At 40.0% G+C, this 18,709-nt stretch overlaps 1 protein-coding gene across 6 annotated transcripts in view; it reads left to right on the top strand.

Annotated features, from left to right (window-relative positions):
• PIGG (phosphatidylinositol glycan anchor biosynthesis class G (EMM blood group)) overlaps nt 1-18,709 on the top strand; it is a 107,352-nt gene that overhangs the window by 50,090 nt on the left and 38,553 nt on the right. For 5 of the 6 annotated variants that reach the window (XM_068926954.1, XM_068926958.1, XM_068926956.1 and 2 more), the window contains 2 exons: nt 1,636-1,827; nt 9,244-9,553. In XM_068926954.1, the coding sequence (XP_068783055.1) occupies nt 1,636-1,827; nt 9,244-9,553 (502 nt within the window). The remainder of the gene's footprint in view (nt 1-1,635; nt 1,828-9,243; nt 9,554-18,709) is intronic. The other variant, XR_011137671.1, reaches the window with a different exon arrangement.

Genomic DNA, 18,709 nt, shown 5'->3' with positions numbered 1-18,709 from the left:
CTGCTTTGCTCTATCTCATCCTCATACAATGAATTGCCAATGAGAATACATCATGAAAGCTTTTAAAATTTTCCACAAAGATTTATCTGAAAGATATAATGGCTACTGAATTAATTCCTTATGCCTATATCATAGGAGATGGTGCATGCACCATCTCCACAGGTTCGTGCGGCAGTCCACTCACTGCTTCTACTCTCTTTCCTGTAGAGAAAGAACTATAGTGAGGATAAACATCAAGACTACACAGTTTTATCTACTATAGCGTTCTAGTTCTTATTTTCCTTTCATTTTTCTTTACTTCCCTTTAGAGAGCAGTGCATCTCCTGGGAGCACTGTTAAGTTGTATGAAGAGCTGACTGATTCCTGCAGGGAGGACTCACAGGGCAGTTTTCTTGCCCTGTATATTTTCCTCTGTGGCTCTCCAAGCACAGTAGTTGACATAGTAGCTATTGGTCAAACCGCATATAAAGTGTATACCTGGGATAGTCTTTGTTAAGTGCTATAATTTGAATTAAATGAAAGATAAAGCTAGTTAATTGAGATACAGGTGAGGCTCCCTGTCAGTTTGCTGAAGTTAATGATAGTTCATTATGGCATTCTGAAGTGTGGAACGGAGAAGAAGATGGAGCCCTTGGCCCTCAAGTTCTAAATGATGTTCTCTGCAGAAGGTATATCTAATAAAATTCATGGTCTGAATGATTTGGGAATAGTTGCAGTAGGTAGGCAGGGCTTATCAGCTCTTGGATTTCAGTGCACTTTCGGGACTTGCGTAGCCAATTGTGGTAGTGGCTAAGTGCGGCTCTTTACCTGACCGTCTTGTATTTTGCAGTGCTAATTGATATGACTGTAGATTTAAGTAGATGCCAGTTGGCAGTATGCTCAGTGAAACGCCCTTGATTCTGGAATGCTCTTTACTTATTTGGGATTGGAAGAAAACCAACAACCCATATCTGTTCTCTTCCTGGCCATGATGCAAGTTCTGTGTCTTTCTCTCCTGTATACATTGATCCAGTACAAGGTGATGTAGTTGTTAAAGAGAGCCATACTGTGCTAACGTGTTTGTGTGTGTATGTTTCAAACTATGTAAGTATATTTCTGATCATTTTGGCTAGGTTGTGTTTTGTATGTGTAGAATTAAACAAAACAAATACTTATGAGTTATTTAAAAAGAGGGAATTGCGCAGTAATTTTTTTTAATTACTTCTTATTTCGCAGAAGTAATAAAATCTTTTCTGCCTTATGCTAGAAAATGAAATGCTGTAGCATAAGCAAAATGCACTAAGTTTCTAAATGTAAACATTAAAAAAAAGTTAGTTTAAAAGCATTAGAACCTTTTCCAACAGGCAATATGCAGTTCAATTTTTATATAATTATGCCAGACAGAACAGGTAGCATGGTGGGACATGATAATTACACTTCTGAACATGCATGCTTGAATAGAAAACCTCACTAATAAAACTTCTTTTCTAAAAATACTAAAATATTTTACCATACCTCTTAGAAAGCTGGTAACAGATGTCAATGCAATGTCTAATTTGGAAATACAGTGTTGTAGTTAAGGCTCTGTTGAATGTGTTTTGTGGTAATTGCAGTAGTTTGAAGACTTTCTGTTTGTTTTTTCTTTTCCCCCTCCAGCTCTGAACATAAATCTGAACTCTCCTTTTTGGCTGCAGTCTCCTTGGTTATGATCTTCATTCTGGTTCAAAGAAAATGCTCCCTGGTTTCAAAAATTGCTATGGCACTTGGGCTTCTGGGAGTCTACAGTTACCGCGCAGCCATTGGAAACATCGTATTTCCATGGCAACATGACAGCAAGGATATTTCAAAGTAAGTTAATCAATAGATATGTAAATCTATTTCTAGAAAGGTGTTAACACTTTGGATGTCTTGAGGGGTGAGGAGCTTTGTCTAGGCTGGAATCAGATTCTTGTGAACAAAAGAGCTTTCTATTTTAAAGATGGCCAAGAATCAGTTTTTGCGATATGTGCACAGTTTGGAGCCCTGTGATGTGTCTTGCTTCTGTGTCGGATTAGAAACCAGACAAGTGTGCTGATTAATCTGGGAAAATTTAATAGTCCTTCCTTTTTTTTTTTTTTTCCGCTACAAAGAAGAGCCAAGTATACCACCTCCTCTTGTTTTAGAGTGACTTTCTGCATTTAACAGAGAGCGTGCCATTAGCTATTTCCTAGTTTTGAAAAATGTTTAGGCAGTAATTGGTGTGGGGAGCAACTTTTCTGTGTCTTTCTTTTGCAGTTTCTTGTTCTATAATGTATGTCTTTTCCAAATGTAATAAATAAATGTAATAAAATCCTACTGGAGGTCTAGGCTCAGCTGCATAATGCAGACTAAGGATTTTTATATGGATCATAAATTTCTTACAAAATTGTTCGGTGTAACTGTAAGAAAACTATTAGCCATTTTACTGGTGGCTACTTTTGGAATGTAGCTAAGTAGCTTTGATTTTCTTAGAGGCTCTGATACTTTTCACCATTAGATAGTAGCTGGCTTTGCAGCCTCAGTTTTTTCTAAGTGTGAAATAGTTGTGGAAAGCTTCCAGGAAAAGTGATGAGGAGAAAGGGATCACGGAAGACAGTTTGTAAAGCAGTTGTCTTCTAGATAGAATAAACTTTTTTCAGCACTCATTTTGAATTTGATATGGGTAAAAATGGTTCCTATAGGAGCTCTTTAATGAAGGTGCCAGAGACTCTCAGAACATGCAGAGAGGGAAAAAAACTCTGCCGGAGAAGATCTTAGGACTAATAGAAGTCAAATTTGGTGATGAGGTATTTTTTTGTATGTGTGTATGTCTATCCAGATATGTTTATGTACATTCTATCTCTTCAAATATTGAAGAGAATTCTAGTTCTTGACTTAGTTTTAAGTTAACGTTGTGTGTTAGGTCTGCTAGGTGTGAAAGTCTCCAGTGATCTTTACTTTATCTGGAGGATTTGGCTCACTGTTTGAAAGTGTTTGTGGAATCGTGTCTGATTTCTGAATGTGACCTCTAGTTTTGTTTTGTGTGTGACTAAAATCCTTGGGGAAGAATATTGTTCTTGCAATAAGAAGAAAAACACTTCTGAGTGGTACAGAATGTTAAATGCAGCAGCTGAGCTGCAAATGAAATGTGATTAAAGAAATAAGTGGAATACTTGAATTTATAGAATGAACAAAGCCTTCACTGAGAACTTACTCATACTATTCATACTATAGCTGGCATGTTGATTGTTATTACAACAAGGAAGATGCAAGATTTTCATATTATTTCAGCTTAAATTAAAAAGTGAATACGGTGATTTGCTTAAATTGTTATGTCAGTCCTTTGTATATGTCTGATTGTATAATCATTTAAAAGTTATTCTCAAGATCATAAAACAAAGCTTTATTGCCAAGTACAGTGATGGTTGAGTCTTGTACTTAAGTCGCAGCTTGAAATGAAATGGCTGTTTAACTAGTAGCAACCAGCTGTTTGTTTTGTTTTGTTTTTTTGAATTGGGATATTTTTGTGCTTGTGGAAATTGGCGCGTGTATTCTGCAAGATTCCAATACACTATAGGGTATACATGTACTGGAGTGCATGTTTTCTTTGATTCCTTTGACTGAATACTAAGCTGCTATGAACTTTTGTAGAACAAAACATATAGTGTAAAACTTTCTCTAAGACCCCTGCCTTGATCAGTGCTTGTTGAATAATTAGGAGTTGCTGAATCTGGTAGCCCGGTAGAGATGAGGCTGCTGCAACTCCATGTCCTCAGGTCCAGCCGGTAGCAAGGCTGAGCATGTAAATCCGAACAGGAGCATAAGCACTCAGACACAACACATAAAATATGTATATACATGGCTGGCCAAACAGATTCACACAGATGGAGAACAGGGCACTCACACAGACTGCACCAGCAGACTCATGCTATTCTCCTTGCTGGCTGATGAGGACGAAAGCCTATTAGTGCAAAATGTATACCTATATATGCATATATACAATAGGAATCTGTCTAGTAGGTGGTCTCAGATGATCTGTTCAGTAGCTGCTCCTGGATCCCCAGTATCCCCAGTTGCTGGCACCTGGGCATGCAATCCCAAACTTTAGGTCTCCCTGATATCTCACTTCCTGGCTTGATACTTGCTGGGAATTACACACACTGATGTATATACCCACGCAATATGTATGCACTCTAGTTTCTCCAGCTGCTGGCACCGCAGACCTGCGGGCCCCTTGTCCGATGTCTGGCACTTAGCCTTCCATTCACACATGTATGCACAGAATAGATAGCCCACTCACTGTGGAAAATAATTAGAAATGGAGTTAATAAGAATATGGGGCAGACTGCAGTGATCAGGTGCAGAGCATGGCCACACAAGTGTACTGACCAGCAACCTATGTACATGCAGTTGGCCCCTTTTACCCACCTGTCCCTCTGTTTTCCCACACTTGTTCTTCCCCAGACCATCTTGCTTCTTCCCTTTCCTTGCCTGTCGTCCTTTTCTTAAACCTGCCATAGTAAGTCTTGCACAATCCCAACATGCTCTTCGCTGGCATCCCATAAGGAGTCACACGCCCCTGTAGGCAGTACTCCCCTCACTCAGTCTGTAAGGTGATCTGAGGAGAGCTTCTCCTGGTAACTCATCCTGTGGGTGTCACACCTGGAGCACGGCTCTGACTGCTCTCCGATGATGGCCCAGGGAGAAGCTAGGTCAGAGCATGGCTCTGATTAGGTTGCTGGGATTCCTCTGCTTGGCACCGTTCCTCTGCTCTTTATGTTTATGGAGATAAGCTTTTAATCACGTAACTTAACATTCGGTAATTCACTTCACTGACTAATACTTCCTGTGCTGTGTTTGGTGCATGCTCTGAAACTATATACTGAAGGACGAGATAATTTCGCAGGGTTTTAATGTGGACTTGATGATCATAGCATCTGTTTCTCAAACTGTTAAAATTGTGTTCACAGCTTTAGCTGGTAGCATTTCACTCACGTTGAATAACCAGCATCAGTGAACGCACTTAACTAGAGTAGCTACTACTGCTTGCCTGTGTTTTGACAGCACAGTGCTGCTATTGTAAATCCTAATAACTGCCACTGCAGCAAACCAAACTCTGTGCTTCTAACAGTAGAAGAGAAACAGTATCCATTTCTGAAAAGCTTTGTTTATGTTTTGGCTTAGCTTTTCAGAGGAACTTTGTGACAAAGTTGTATCTTTGACCAATAAAGGTGTCCCTCCAGCTGTTTAGGCAAGAAACTTTTAAGGGTTGGGGCTCATTGGCCTTGCCTTTTAACTTATGCATCCAATGAAGCGGTTGCCCGTTTAACCAGAATGTTCTTTGCAATTGTGACGTATCCACTAAACAATTTTTGTGCTGTATGAAGCAGGACTGCTATCAGAGGGAAGAAGTGTATGATCATGATTCTTTGTACCATGCAGATATTCCATGAGAATGTGTCACACAGTCTCAGCTGAAAAATTGGTCCAGTTTTTTGGTCAAGTTTTGTGGTAGTCACTGTGCAACACCAGTGTTATTTAACAGATTTGAATGCAAGGTCCTAATTGGAGTATATTGTTCTGTTTCAAGCAAACTGAAAAAAAATCCATCCTGAGGATTTGTATTAATTCTCCATATGCCTTACCAGTGAGTTATACCCTTTAGTTCCTCTGTGTAGACTGTTCTGTGAACATGGGCAAGGTTGGCAAAAGCAGGGTTTTATCCCTCCTGTTGGCATGTCAGTAAACATAGTAGACATATGTTAGTTAATTTCAGATGTTACCCAATCTGTCAACTTAGGGATCCTAGCTCATCTTGTTTAGATGGCTGACATGGTAAACAAAAGAAGCATATTTAAAATACAACCATGAACAAAAACACGGTCGCGTTTGAAACGTGTCTAGAGCTATCTGTACTGAGAATATAATGAGTGTATTCATAACTGGGATGGAGCCAGATCCAGGTGCAAGGTTGGAGTAGTCCTGTGTAAGATAGCTCCTGCATGAGAAAAAGCAGTAGATAGCCACAGTGTTTTTCATGCACGTTGCTTTCTTATGTAAGATGGAGAATCCATGCTCTGAAATTACCTTTCTCTTTTCCCTTTACTGAAGACAAGTGTTTTCTCCAAATGTGACAGGTGGTGAGAGGCAGATGAGGGAGAAGAGGTTATTAAAGTATGTTTCCTGTTCTATGGCTTGTGCTGAGATAACCTCTAAATTAAAAATTGCAAGGAAGTAATTTGGCCTCCCACTTTACACAGAGTTCCTGTTTAAAACAATAGTTTCTGCAATGAAGAAATGAGTATATACCATAGCAACACAAAATAATGGTGGTACATTTTTCTAAGAAATTAGTCTTCTGGTTTGAATTTTCATCAAACGGCTAAGCTTAGCTTTCGTATCAGCCATGTAGTAGCGACAGATATCCAAAGTGGTTTCCGAAAGTTTTGCTTGTAAGTTTTATGAATATATTTGAATACTTTGTTAATAATTGCAGGAAATTTACCAGAGATACTGAAATAGGACACTTAATTTCTGCTCTAGCCATGCAGGAGAAAAATCGACCTAATTGGCTTTCTTTTATTTTTCAGTGAATGTATGATAAATAGAAAAGAATTATTCTTGTTGAAACTGTTCTACCTGCTAGGCAGTCCTGGGATGTTGTGTTACATTAAAGTTGCATATCCAGCTTACTTAGCAATTATAAAATAAAATAAAGGCATAGTTAAATAGAAATACTTGTTGCCTGCCCTAGCAGAGGCAAGCAGAATCCTGCATGGTGTTTTCTGCATCTCAGATAAGGGCTTCATGGAAGACGTTCCTTTTCTCTGTTTGCTGTTTTTTATTCTTCCCTTCTAAAGAGTGGTCTTTTCATGGACAAAACTTATTGTCGTCAAGAAAACACACACATGCTTTAAACCCCCTTTAGGGTTTACAGAGACTTGTTCCCTCAGGGAACAAAACAGTAAACCCTTTTCCGTAGGTATGAGCTTGAACCTGATTATTGTGAAAGTGAAGGAAAAATGAATCTGAGTTCATTTGTCTCAAATTGTTACCACAGATATTTTTCCAGGGCGTGACACCAGCACATCATGCCAGATGTTAAGCTACGCTATGGCAGGTGCTCCGCAAAACCATTGGTAACTTCCTTTCCTCTCCCAAGCTACATTTCAACAAATAATAATGCTACCGTTAAATAGGTTTACTGGGGGTGGCAGTGCATTTACTATTTAAACGTGGGAGAGAAGATCACTGCAAAGGGTGAAATTTACTTTTTAAGTCCTTTTCCAAAGAACCCACTGAAAAAATGCTTTTGAAAAGGTGAAAAAACTGCCAGTTGAGTAGCTTTTGACCAGAAAATCACACTGTCATATGAGCATGAAATATTGTTTAATGGGAACTATGTAACTGCTTTGTAGACAAGAGGAAATCAATGGTAGGATGTGTTCTATCTCTTACATGACATGGACATAAAGTAGAAAATACGCTTTTGAAATTAAGTATGCCAGCATATGAGTAATGGTTGTACTGACTTTATTTCCACACTGGCTTATCTAAACAACTACACCCACAGCTTGCTTTGAAAACTAAACCACAGAACAGAGCACTGTACTCATATTTAAGAAAGCCATATCATTATCATGTGGTGTTTTTGACTTTTTTCTTGATTCTGTAGGGACAAGATAGGAAACTGAACCTGTAAATACCATTACTCACTATATTCCGTTTTGCTTTGCTGTTTGCTCTCTGGGGTATGAAAAAGGAAGACTGAATTCGAGGTCATTTGTAAGCAATTGCTTAAGAAGCAATGTGACCTTCCAGAGACTGAAAAATTATATAAATTTATAAAGAAAAAAATATTCTGAGAAATCTCGGATAGTGATGTTGTGTGTGGACAGCTTTCTCAGGAATAACCACACCTATACTATTTTCAGTCTTGGGGTCTAATCCTCCATATATTAAGTGCAAATGACTCAAGAATTTTTACTTCTGACTGAATTGTGGTATCTTTCTAGGGGAGCGTGTTCATTCACCGCTCATGTACAAGGTGGCTAATAATCACTGAGGATTTTAAAATGTTTTTTAAACTGTGGATAATGTGTGTGGGAAACTCTCTTTTCCAAGGTAAAAATACATCTATAACAATTGATTTTTTTTTTTTTAATATGCTCATTTGTTGAGTTCATTGGATTATTGTAACTTAGCTCACACTGAAGTGATTTGTGACTTTTTTTGCCCAGTAAATACAAGAATATCAAGGAACTCTAATGAATATCCACTTTCAATGTTTGTCTTGGCACTTGCTCTTCTAGAAGGGCAGGTCTCTGTTCTTGAGATTCCTGGTACTTGTGTTTGTCAGTTCTTCAAATGAAATACTGTGGCTTCTCAAGAAGCTAACTTTCATTGGAAATGGAGAGGCTTATCCATCTGTAGGTATAATTAACATGGCAGTAGGTGCTGAATACAGTTATTACTTAAAATACTCATTTTGCTTAGGGATTCAAAAAATATATAGGGTTAAAATTACAGAGGATAAAAGTGACAGAATGCTGGTTGCATAGGTATGACCTTTGCAGCTGTACAGGGTGAGAAAATGTCTGTGGTATGTAGGATTTTCAGACTGAAATAAAGATCTTCAAACACCACCTTCTTTTTGTTCGGCTAAAAAGAAAGATATGTTTGTCTGAATGAGTTCTAAAAAATCACTGAACAGCTCAAAGGAATAGTGATTTTTTACATCAATTTATTTTCTGAAACAAACTTTCCATATCACTTTAGAGACTATTTTGGGGGCAATCCATGACGCTATATAAATGTCATATACGTATGAATATATTTATGGAACTAGACCACAAATAGTAATAACAAGGGTTTTTTTTGCTCACATTAATTGATATTTAATGATGTTGAAATTTAATACTTTTTAGCACTGTTTTCTTTGCTAAAGTTGATTTTGGGATGTTGTAATTTAGATGTGAACCATTTTTGAAGTTTCTGTATCTGAGAAAGCTCTCTGATAAAATTGTCCCGTACTAGCCTTAGAATTTGGCCTGTTTGGCAGAGTTGTCCTCATATTGCATCTCCCCTGAAAAATACTTTTTTTGACCTGTGAAATAGATCCTAATAGATAATTCATCTTCCTGTTTTTTCTTTCTCTCTTTCTTTCTTTCTTTCTTTCTTTCTTTCTTTCTTTCTTTCTTTCTTTCTTTCTTTCTTTCCTTTCTTTCTTTCTTTCTTTCTTTCTTTCTTTTTTAATTTCCTTTTTAGGGGGATTACTGAAGCTCGTTTTGTTTATGTCTTTGTTCTTGGCATAGTCTTCACTGGCACTAAAGATTTACTGAAGTCACAGGTTATTTCTACAGACTCCTGTGTGAAGAGTATAGGATTATGGGAAGTGTATAGCGGATTGGTTCTGCTAGCAGCCCTTCTGTTTAGACCTCACAATTTGCCAGTCTTGGTATTTTGTTTGCTGATTCAAACAATGATGACAAAATATATCTGGAGACCGCTGAAGTTTGATGCAGCCCAGATTACTATCATGCACTATTGGTTTGGCCAAGCTTTCTTCTATTTTCAGGTAAGCTGAATGCTCTCCTTGCCTGGGGGGAGGGAGGAGGAATATCTACGTGACTTATTTTGTTGTGATTGATGAGGCAATTGGCTGTGGTGTAAAAAGAATAAAAGTTGTTGGAAATACTCATACACTATTGCACCTAATTTTTGACTTCTAGTAAGTTGAAACACACAGAAAATGAGGAATGGTGGTAATATGTGTATTCAGTGTTTCAGACAGGAACATGAAAATTAATATGCATCAAACAATAAAGAAAACTAGTTTCTGGTGGTGTTTGTGTCAGTGGGCAATTGCAAGGCTCAGACGTGGAGTAGGAAGATAACTTTTCAAATGTTTGAAAGAAATGTACTCCATGGTAAGTGTCCATGGTATGTTTTGGATAAGTAGCTTTTTCATCTGTCTTGACTATTACTATTCAGGCAGTCAATTCTCATTGTGGCCTCCTGTGAGTAGCCTTTAATGGGGTTGAGTTGGAGGCTGGGATGTGGAGGAAGGGGCTTCTCAGTACTGAAGTACTGAGATAAAGGAGAAGTGTAGATGTGGCTAGGCTGACAAAAGAAAATCCTTATTATGGAAAAGAGGCTAATAAAGCATGGTTTAAATGTTTTCATAAAGCATCACTTTTCAGTGGATGATTTTTTGGTGCCTTTGGCTAAAAATTTCTTAGAACCACTGAATAACAGACTAATTGAGTCTGGCAGGCACCTCTGGAGATCATCTAGTCCAATGCCCCTGCCCAAAGAAGGGTCAGGCAGAGCAGGCTGCTCAGGGCTGTGTCCAGTTGGGTTTTGAGTATCTCCGGGGATGGAGAGTCCACAGCCTCTCTGGGCAACCTGTTCCAACGTTCAGTGACCATCACAGTAAAAGAAATATTTTTTTGCTTATGTTCAGCCAGAATTTCTTGTATTTCATTTTGTGCCAGCTGCCTCTTCTCCTTTCACGACACCATTGAGAAGAACTTGGCCCCATCTTCTTTACTTCTCCCCCAAGTCAAATATTTTTACTCATCGGTAAGATCAAACCAGAGCCTTCTCTTTTTGAGGCCAAATAGTCTCAGCTCTCTGAAATAGATGTTCCTATGACAGATGCTCCAACCTCTAAATCATCCTTGTGGCTCCTGGCTGGACTTGCTCCGATATGTCCATATCTCTGTTGTACTGGGGAGCCCGGCACTGGACACAGCACCCCAGGTGTTGTCTCACTTGTGCTGAGTAGAGGAGAAGGATGACTTCACAGAATCACAGAGTCACAGAATGGTTGAGGTTGGAAGGGACCTCTGAAGATCATCTAGCCCAACCGCCCTGCTCAAGCAGGGTCACCTGGAGCACATTACATCACTTCCCTCCACCTGCTGGCAGTGCTTTCCTAATGCAGCCCGGGATGCCCTAAGGCCTTCTTGGCCACAAGGGCACGTTGCTGGCTCACGCTTAACTTGTTGTCCACCAGGACCCCCGGGTCCTTCTCTGCAGAGCTGCTTCCCAGCAGGTCAGCCGCCAGCCTGTACTGCTGCATGGGGTTCTTCCTCGGCAGGTGCAGGACCCTGCACTTGCCGCCTTGGTTGAGCTTCATGAGGTTGCTCTCTGTCCATCTCCCCAGCCTGTCGAGGTCCCTCTCTGAATGGCAGCACAGCCCTCTGGTGTGCCCAGCAGCCACTCCTCCCAGTTTTGCGTTGTGTGCAGACTTGCTGAGGGCGTGCTCTGCGCCATGGTGCAGCTGTGGCCCCGGTGTGGCCCTTGGGGTGCCCCACTAGTGCCAGGCCTCCAGCTGGACTTGCTGCTGCTGATCACAAGCCTTTGAACCTGGCAGCTGAGTCAAATTTCAGTCTACCTCAGTGTCCGCTTAGCTAGTCAGTACCCCATCCGTTTGCCTATGAGGATGTTATGGCAGAAAGTTTCCTTGTGAAGGAGCACTGTGCTTTGCGCGTTATGTATATAGTCCCTGTATCTTCAGGGCAATCTGGTATAATGAAACAGAAAGTGAGGATGTTTAGAAGCTAATACATTTGTTGTGGGAATGTAGTTGGAACTGGTTGAATTTTGTATCTTCTTCAATCTGAGTGCTATAAAAGATAAGGGAAAATCTTGGGGGAGTAAGTTCCCAGAACTTGGGGAAAACATTCAGCCACTTCAGAGATAGACTGCTAAAGGCTGTTAAGAGCATGGTTTATCTTTCCATTTGGCTATGCTGGGCCAAAGTATTTATTCTATACCAACAAGTCCTATCAATTAAATCCAATAGCATATTGTTTTTATTTTAGTGTTTTTATACCAATGTTATTGCAATAGATGGAAATATATTTAAATGTTTGTACTTATCTTTAATAGCTAATTCTTTGCACTTTAAACCACCTTTCAGTTGAGCAGCTTCTGGTTTTTTTAGGAGAGTTGAAGAAGTGATTTCCCTTTTTGTGTAGGTGCACATGATACTGTTGGATATTGTGCGTTTGCAGAGTTTTATTCCCTCCACCCCGGCTGTCAGTTTTGGCATTTTTTCTACTCATTTCCTCTGGGAGTAGTACCTTTGAGAATGATACAGATTTCAGCAAACTTGAGGGTATTTTAAAAATTAGCTATGACAAGGGAGCCTGTGTGTACATAGATGTGCTGCTGAATCATAGCATCAGAGTTTAGAAAGGAGAAATTCTCCATTGCTTGGTTGAGAGCCAGATTGCTTGACTGTTCTTTGTGCTTCCCCTCTTCCTGTAACATTTGAGTTATGAAGGATGGTAGTTGCTTATCAATGATTCTTGGAGAAGCAGACCAAAGCCTCCGCTGCCCCCCCTTCTTTTCCTACACTGTTTTTTGATTAAGTCTGAGATGTGAAACAGAACAGAACTGAGTAAGGAGCCACCTTTTTGTGTCACATCGGAGGTCTGCAAAATCCAGCTCTGAAGAGATTCTTCTGAATTAAGCAGTTGCTTAGTTTGTCAGAATTTTATTCTCTTTAACACAGGGCCTTTTACAATGTATGTATTTCAGAAGATCTTGCAAACAGCCTCTTGCAGGTTTTTTTTTGGCTGTCTGCTCATAAAACCGAGGTGTAAAACTACCTATTAAGCATGGCCAAGAGAGAAAGAGATGATAAATAAATTGCAATAGAGTAGGAAGGAACAGCTTTGATTATGGCCTTTTTAATACTAGAAATGCTTCAGAAATAGAGAAAGCAAACCTGTTAAGGGAATAAAGACCTTTAAAAGTCAAGATGCATGTATTTCTCTTCCACCTCTCACTCCTTAGAGGACAAATTTTCAGCCTTTTTAAAATGCTGTATTACATTTATATTAGATCCCGTTTCTAGGATGGAGATGAAAAGTTTGACCAAAATACCACTGCTGAGGTGCTAGCTTCATTCATTTATTCTGTGATGAAGAAGCTCTTCTGGAGGTGTGGAAAGGAATAGCTTGAACCATAAAAGGCTGAGAGAGTGTGGGTTTTGTTGTTGTTTTTGGTTTTGGTTTTTGCACCTTCACAAATGAAAGCAATTATCTGATGTGGAAAATATGACTTGAGATGAATAGAACGGGCATGCTGATAAGTTATAAAATTCAGAGTCTACAGATGTCCCCGAAAACCTAATTATAAGTCTCTCTCTAATTAGTAAATGCATCCCAGTTTATTCTGAAGATAGGTTTTCCTTCTGGGACTGTAGATCCAGGGATGGAGGTACTTTTTTCCACAGTTATGTTTTATTTCATGCTGTTTATGTGTAGATTTGCTCAGTGTTTGCAAAATTAAAGACCTGACTACCTGCAAAGCCCTTTTTTCATTCATTTTTTTCTTAGGTGTATTTAAACTTATTCTTCCCCTTCCCTTGAAGTCAGAGTTCGGAGGGCAAACTAATCACAAGGAAAACTGTTCAGTCTGTGTAGTTTAAAATCAGGATTGAAGTGTTTTATTGATTTACTAATCACATGTAGTTAACTGACAATCATTTATTAATGGCACTTAATTGGCGATCCCTGAACTATCCCTTTCAGCGTGCATTCCAGCAATAAAACAAACACTCACCAGTTTCTATGTGCACTCCTATGCCTAATCCCCAAAAGGTCTAACCGCTTCCCTCACCTCCGCTAATACATAAAGCTGTATGCACTTCTCCACCTCCCATGTGTGTTATAAGCACATGGCATGTCCCTGTATACTCATCCCACCTGTCAGAAGTGTGGGTGCTTGAGCTTTAGGTTTTTAGATGCATCTCAAGAGTACCATAGAAGAGAGACCTTGAGAGAAGACAGATGATTTTGAGTGGTTACATACACTTCCGGGCTCTTTCTTACCTGAATGATGTGGCTGAGACTCCAGAAGTGCCCATCCTTCTCATGACGTGGTTTACTGTTTAATAGCAGATTTTAATTTTTTGAAAAAAACACGTAATCTTCCTCCTTTGCTCTTTGGGGAAAAGGAAAGGCTGTGCTTGGTGGTTCAGCTTGCAGATCCCCTCCTTCCTCCTACACCTTCCAACGAAGATATGCTGATCTTGTTGACTGAATTGCCGGTGTCCCAGATTTAGCAACTACCAATTTTGGCCATGACCATCAACAGTGAGCTCTCAGATTTTGACTGACCTAGAAAAGGATTGTATTTGAGATGAAAAATAATGTGTCATTTATTCTTGAAAACTAAATAAACATTAAGGAAGCACAGCTGGGTTCTTTCTGTTGGAGAAGGCCATCAAGTTCTCAACTTCAGCAGCAACCTCTGATCAGCCTGCCTTGGTACCAGCTAGTCATTGGTTTACCTCCTCTGAAGTGAGTGCTATTCCTAAATGTCCATATTCCACTCTTGGATGCTTGAGTGCACTGCTGGCATGTGTTTAAATGTCTTCTGTGACATTTTTTTCCTCAAGTTTTTTGGTTATGAGAACTAGTGCTATTGGACTGTCTGGATTCGGAGTGGTGCCAGGTTTTTAATTTCCAGACAGGCATAAAAGGTCTAACCTGGCATACAAAAATATTAGTAAGTTTGTGGCTGAAATAAGGAAACTAAAATTTGCTGTCAGTTTGGACTGTCAAATTGGATACTAAATTTACACTGTGCTAGCTAAATGAGGCAGAAGAAATAAAATATAAACTAAATTTAAAGCCCTCCATCTGAAAATAGAGCATAGATTTGGAGAACTATTTTTGCTCATGTCCTGCTGTGATTATGAAGTAAATGAGAGTTCTTGACTGTGTTGCTGGATCTTTATTAAATCTTGGTCGGAAAGACAATGCTTAATGACAAAAGCAGGGAACTCTGTCTCACTGAGCGTGGAATGTAAGTGATGGCCTTTTAAATTTGATAGTGAGTAAAAATAGCTTTATTCAGGATAGCATATTTAACGAATGAGGCAGAGCTCTTCTGAAAAATTTTGTAAAGTCCTTAAAGACTTCATGTAGTTATGGTTGCGATAATCCTAAATATATGGAGTAAACATGGTTCATAGGAACAGTTATTATCTTTCATTAGGTCGACTGTTACAGAAAAATAATGGATTGGTACAGATTGATAATTGAAGAAATTCGGGGAAAATGCATAGTTTCTGAGTGTGGAAGCTAATATTTTCATCTTGAGTAAAAGTGGTAAAAATCAAGTGAAGTGAAGGTTGAAAACAAATGCATGGTGTTTACGTTTGTTCTTGCATTCTGCATTTTTACCTGTGTCAGGGCCTGGTGTGCATCCCCCTTCTAGGAGCAGAGCTGGCCGAGTGAAGGCATTTAGCTGGCTGAGCGCAAGGCCAGCTCCTGGGCTGGTAAGAGCTGCCATGAAGCGGGCTGGAGACGAGGGCTACCCCTCCGTGCCCTCGGGAGCTGCTGTCAGGCTGCAGCTGCACCGCTGGCCCCGCGGATGAGACGTCGCTGCCCTGTGGCAGCTGCCTCTGCCCCTGGTTCCAGATCCCTGCAATCCTGACCCTGGGCTGCCTGGCTGGAGCTCAGAGCTGCCTCGTAGCCGTAGCCGGCTGGGTGCTCACAGGCTGCATCTGACCCAACCACCGTCTCCCACCCTGGGCCTGGCCCAGCCGCACCGCACCGCTTCTCACCCAGCTCCTTGCTGGGGCAGCCGCTGCCCACGCCAGCCTTGCTACCACGCTCTGCTCCTGGCTCGCTGTCCTCATAGAGCAGCCAGCCCTCACTGCGCCGTGATAATTTGAACCTGAAAAACAAATTTATTGAAACAATTGCAACTTACGCAGGAGGACTACACCTTAACTCATTTTTCCAGCCCTTTGTTTTAAATTCAGGCAGCCCAGCATCATTAAACTCGTCAGAAGGAATGTTTTCTATGAACAATCACCTACCAGCTATAACTAGTATATCATGCTTCTACTCTAGGCTAATAAGTGAAGTACCTGCTTTATAGCAGAGTACAGTTTTCTCTAGCTCACCTCCACCTAAGCTCAAAGTGTTCCACAGCCAATATAATTATATTTTTTTTTTCCAGAGAGGCTGCCCCTGCCTTCTCTAGTTTGCCTCTGCTGCTTAGCTACCAGTTGTTTTCTCAGACTTGCTAACCGATTAATGTAATCTGTTTACTCGCAGCACTTTTTCTTACCTTGTGTTTGGAAGGGTGTTTGTGCTTGACCCTCATTCTGGTTTCCTGATTGTACTGATAAGATGCCAGCTATCTCTGAAGTCCTTTTCTTGCTTGGAGTCCTTACTCATGAAGGGACAGAATGAAGTTTTGGATGGGGAACTTTACTTGTCATGCATTTTGGTCTTTAGAGCCTTTGTTTTTCAGTGATGACTACTTCCAACTTGGTCTATTCATGCACTTTTATGTTAAAGTAAAGTGGGCGGGTGTTCTTCAACAGTGCTATTTATCTGATGTTACTAAATGCTTACCTGTCTTGCATTTTATTTGCCTCTTGCCCTTCTGCACAGTGGGAAGACGGGAAGTGGAGTCCTCTTGTCACTGTAACATTTCATGCACAGGAAACGCATAGAGCATATTCGCTGTATGCAGAAGTGACTACTTAGGACATGAAAGGAACAGGGAATGGAAGAAGCTAAAGCTGTAGAGCTGTGCAGCTGTTTTGCTGTAAATTGGCAAAACAAGGCCCAGACATAGGGATATGCTGCTTGAATAGTAAGAGGCTAAAGGAGAAATCTCCATGCTGGCGGGGTGGTTGTGGGCATCTGTCCTCAGCTGTGCATGCGCTTGTATAGTTTGAGACGTTTATAGTAGTCAGCAAGGTAATTTGGCAGTACAAGTTCAAGAGAGCCAAGCTGCAAGGCAGATGTGCCTGTTATACAGTGGGGACAAACCAAAGTGAGGTCTCCTAGTTCTGCTTTAGAGAAACTGTCAAAGAGGACTGCCTTGTTCCCTAGCAAGCCTATTGTAAACTTGGAGAATTGTTATGGTTACCAAGATATTTATGGCCAGAAAGGCAATGGAACAGACTGCCCAGAGACGATGTACAGTCTCCATCCTTGGAGACTTTCAAAACATGACTGGATACAAGTCCTGAGCAACCTGGTCTCACCTCTTATAGCTGACCTGGCTTTGAGCAGGAGGTTGGACTAGAGGCCTTCTGAGGTCCCTTCCAACTTGGATTATCCTGTGATGCCATGATCCTGTTTTCATGTGAAGTTCAGGAAAACCAGCTTGGTTTTTTTAGTCTTATTTTGCTAGTTTGCTAGGATCTTTGCTTTATTTACTGCTTGTGTAAAGAGATGAAGAGAAGTAAAGTTAAAGATACTCCAGCATTGACAAACAGGTATGAAATCAATACTTTTAATCATAGCCTTATTTATTTGTCAGGATATTATTGCTAGTTCAAGAACTTCTTGATGAATTTTTCATAAACCTCGAATGATCGATTGTTTTCTCCTAAGCCCTGAGCTGCCCATATCTCATAGCTTGTCAGTCATTCCCTGGAAATGTTCTATATTGTTATCGTTGTTGCTTACTCTTGAATATGCAGTGACAATAGAGCTAAATGTCTTGATTGCTTCCCTTAACTATACCAGCTCCTGAAAACTTAGGTTGTTGGTAAGTATTAGGATATTTTAATTGCCTTGGTTTCATGAAAGCTCATAAATGAGCAAAAATCCCATATATTTCTTCACTAGTCTTTGTTTTTGCATCCTTAGAGCGGTATATCTGCAGTAAAGGAGAAAGAAAATATAGTCTTAAGATCTTTAAGAGTTGCTTATACTTTTTGATATTTTTTATCACTGGAGGAGAACAACATAGACTTGTATATTTTTAGAATAATTTCTATCTGGTTGATATAAATAATTCTCTGCCCTTAGGCAGAGAGATGGGCTGCATAACATTTTAAATTGGTTTATAGCACTGTTTTGCTATGATTTTAAAGGAACATAGAATAATTTAGGTGTGAGGAGACCGCTCAGAGCAGAGCCCGCTATGAGGTCATACCAGGTCTCGCCTTGTTTTTTCACCTTGAATTATTTGGTTCAAGTAGCTAAAATTAATTCCCCATTCTATATTTTTAATAGAATTTCAGGTATTAGAAAGGCATAAGCTTATGGAAGAGCAGGAACAGTTTACTTTGTTAGCAGTATTTAAACAAACCAAAAGCCTGTCAGTCTTGTGTTGCATCTCTGTACTTCCCAAATCCTTAAATGTAATCAAGATACTGCAGTTAACATCTCATATATAGTGAGGGATGTGATCTGAAGGAAATCAGGGAGGTTTGGGGTTGTTTTCCTTATTGTCTATGGACAATTGATCTTTGTTATTGTTCTTTGTTATTGTAGCAAACATGCTTGGTTGTTTTGCTAGCCAGTGTTTTTGGGTTTGTGCTTCCTTGGTCTAGATCATGATGGATTACCATTGAATGCTTTATGTGATGTTGAATTGTCTCCTGTCACTTTCTGCCATTACCAGAATAAGCTATTACACTATTTGAAGTATTTGAGTGATACTTTAAAATAAAAGCAGATGCTCTGAATTGTCAAAATTATGTATGTATTGCGTGGAGGACTAGAAGTTGTAAGCTATGAAAATCCAGCTCAAATTAGTCTTGGAGAAAGTTATCTAACATGAAGAAAAAACTTTGTGTTACCACTACAGCAAGCTCTTCAGATAGTCGCTGAGGAGCCATCTGTGTGGCTTGGTAGATTCCTGGAGAGAGTAGGGTGGCTGGACACTTGACACCCAGTGTGTTTTCTGGCCCTGTTTCCTGCATTGCCCTCCTTTTCTTACAGTATTCGTT

Source organism: Struthio camelus, chromosome Z, assembly GCF_040807025.1.
Source record: "Struthio camelus isolate bStrCam1 chromosome Z, bStrCam1.hap1, whole genome shotgun sequence".
NCBI lineage: Eukaryota > Metazoa > Chordata > Aves > Struthioniformes > Struthionidae > Struthio > Struthio camelus.
The sequence above is the reverse complement of the archived record's forward strand: the minus strand, read 5'-3'. Positions and strand labels throughout refer to the sequence as shown.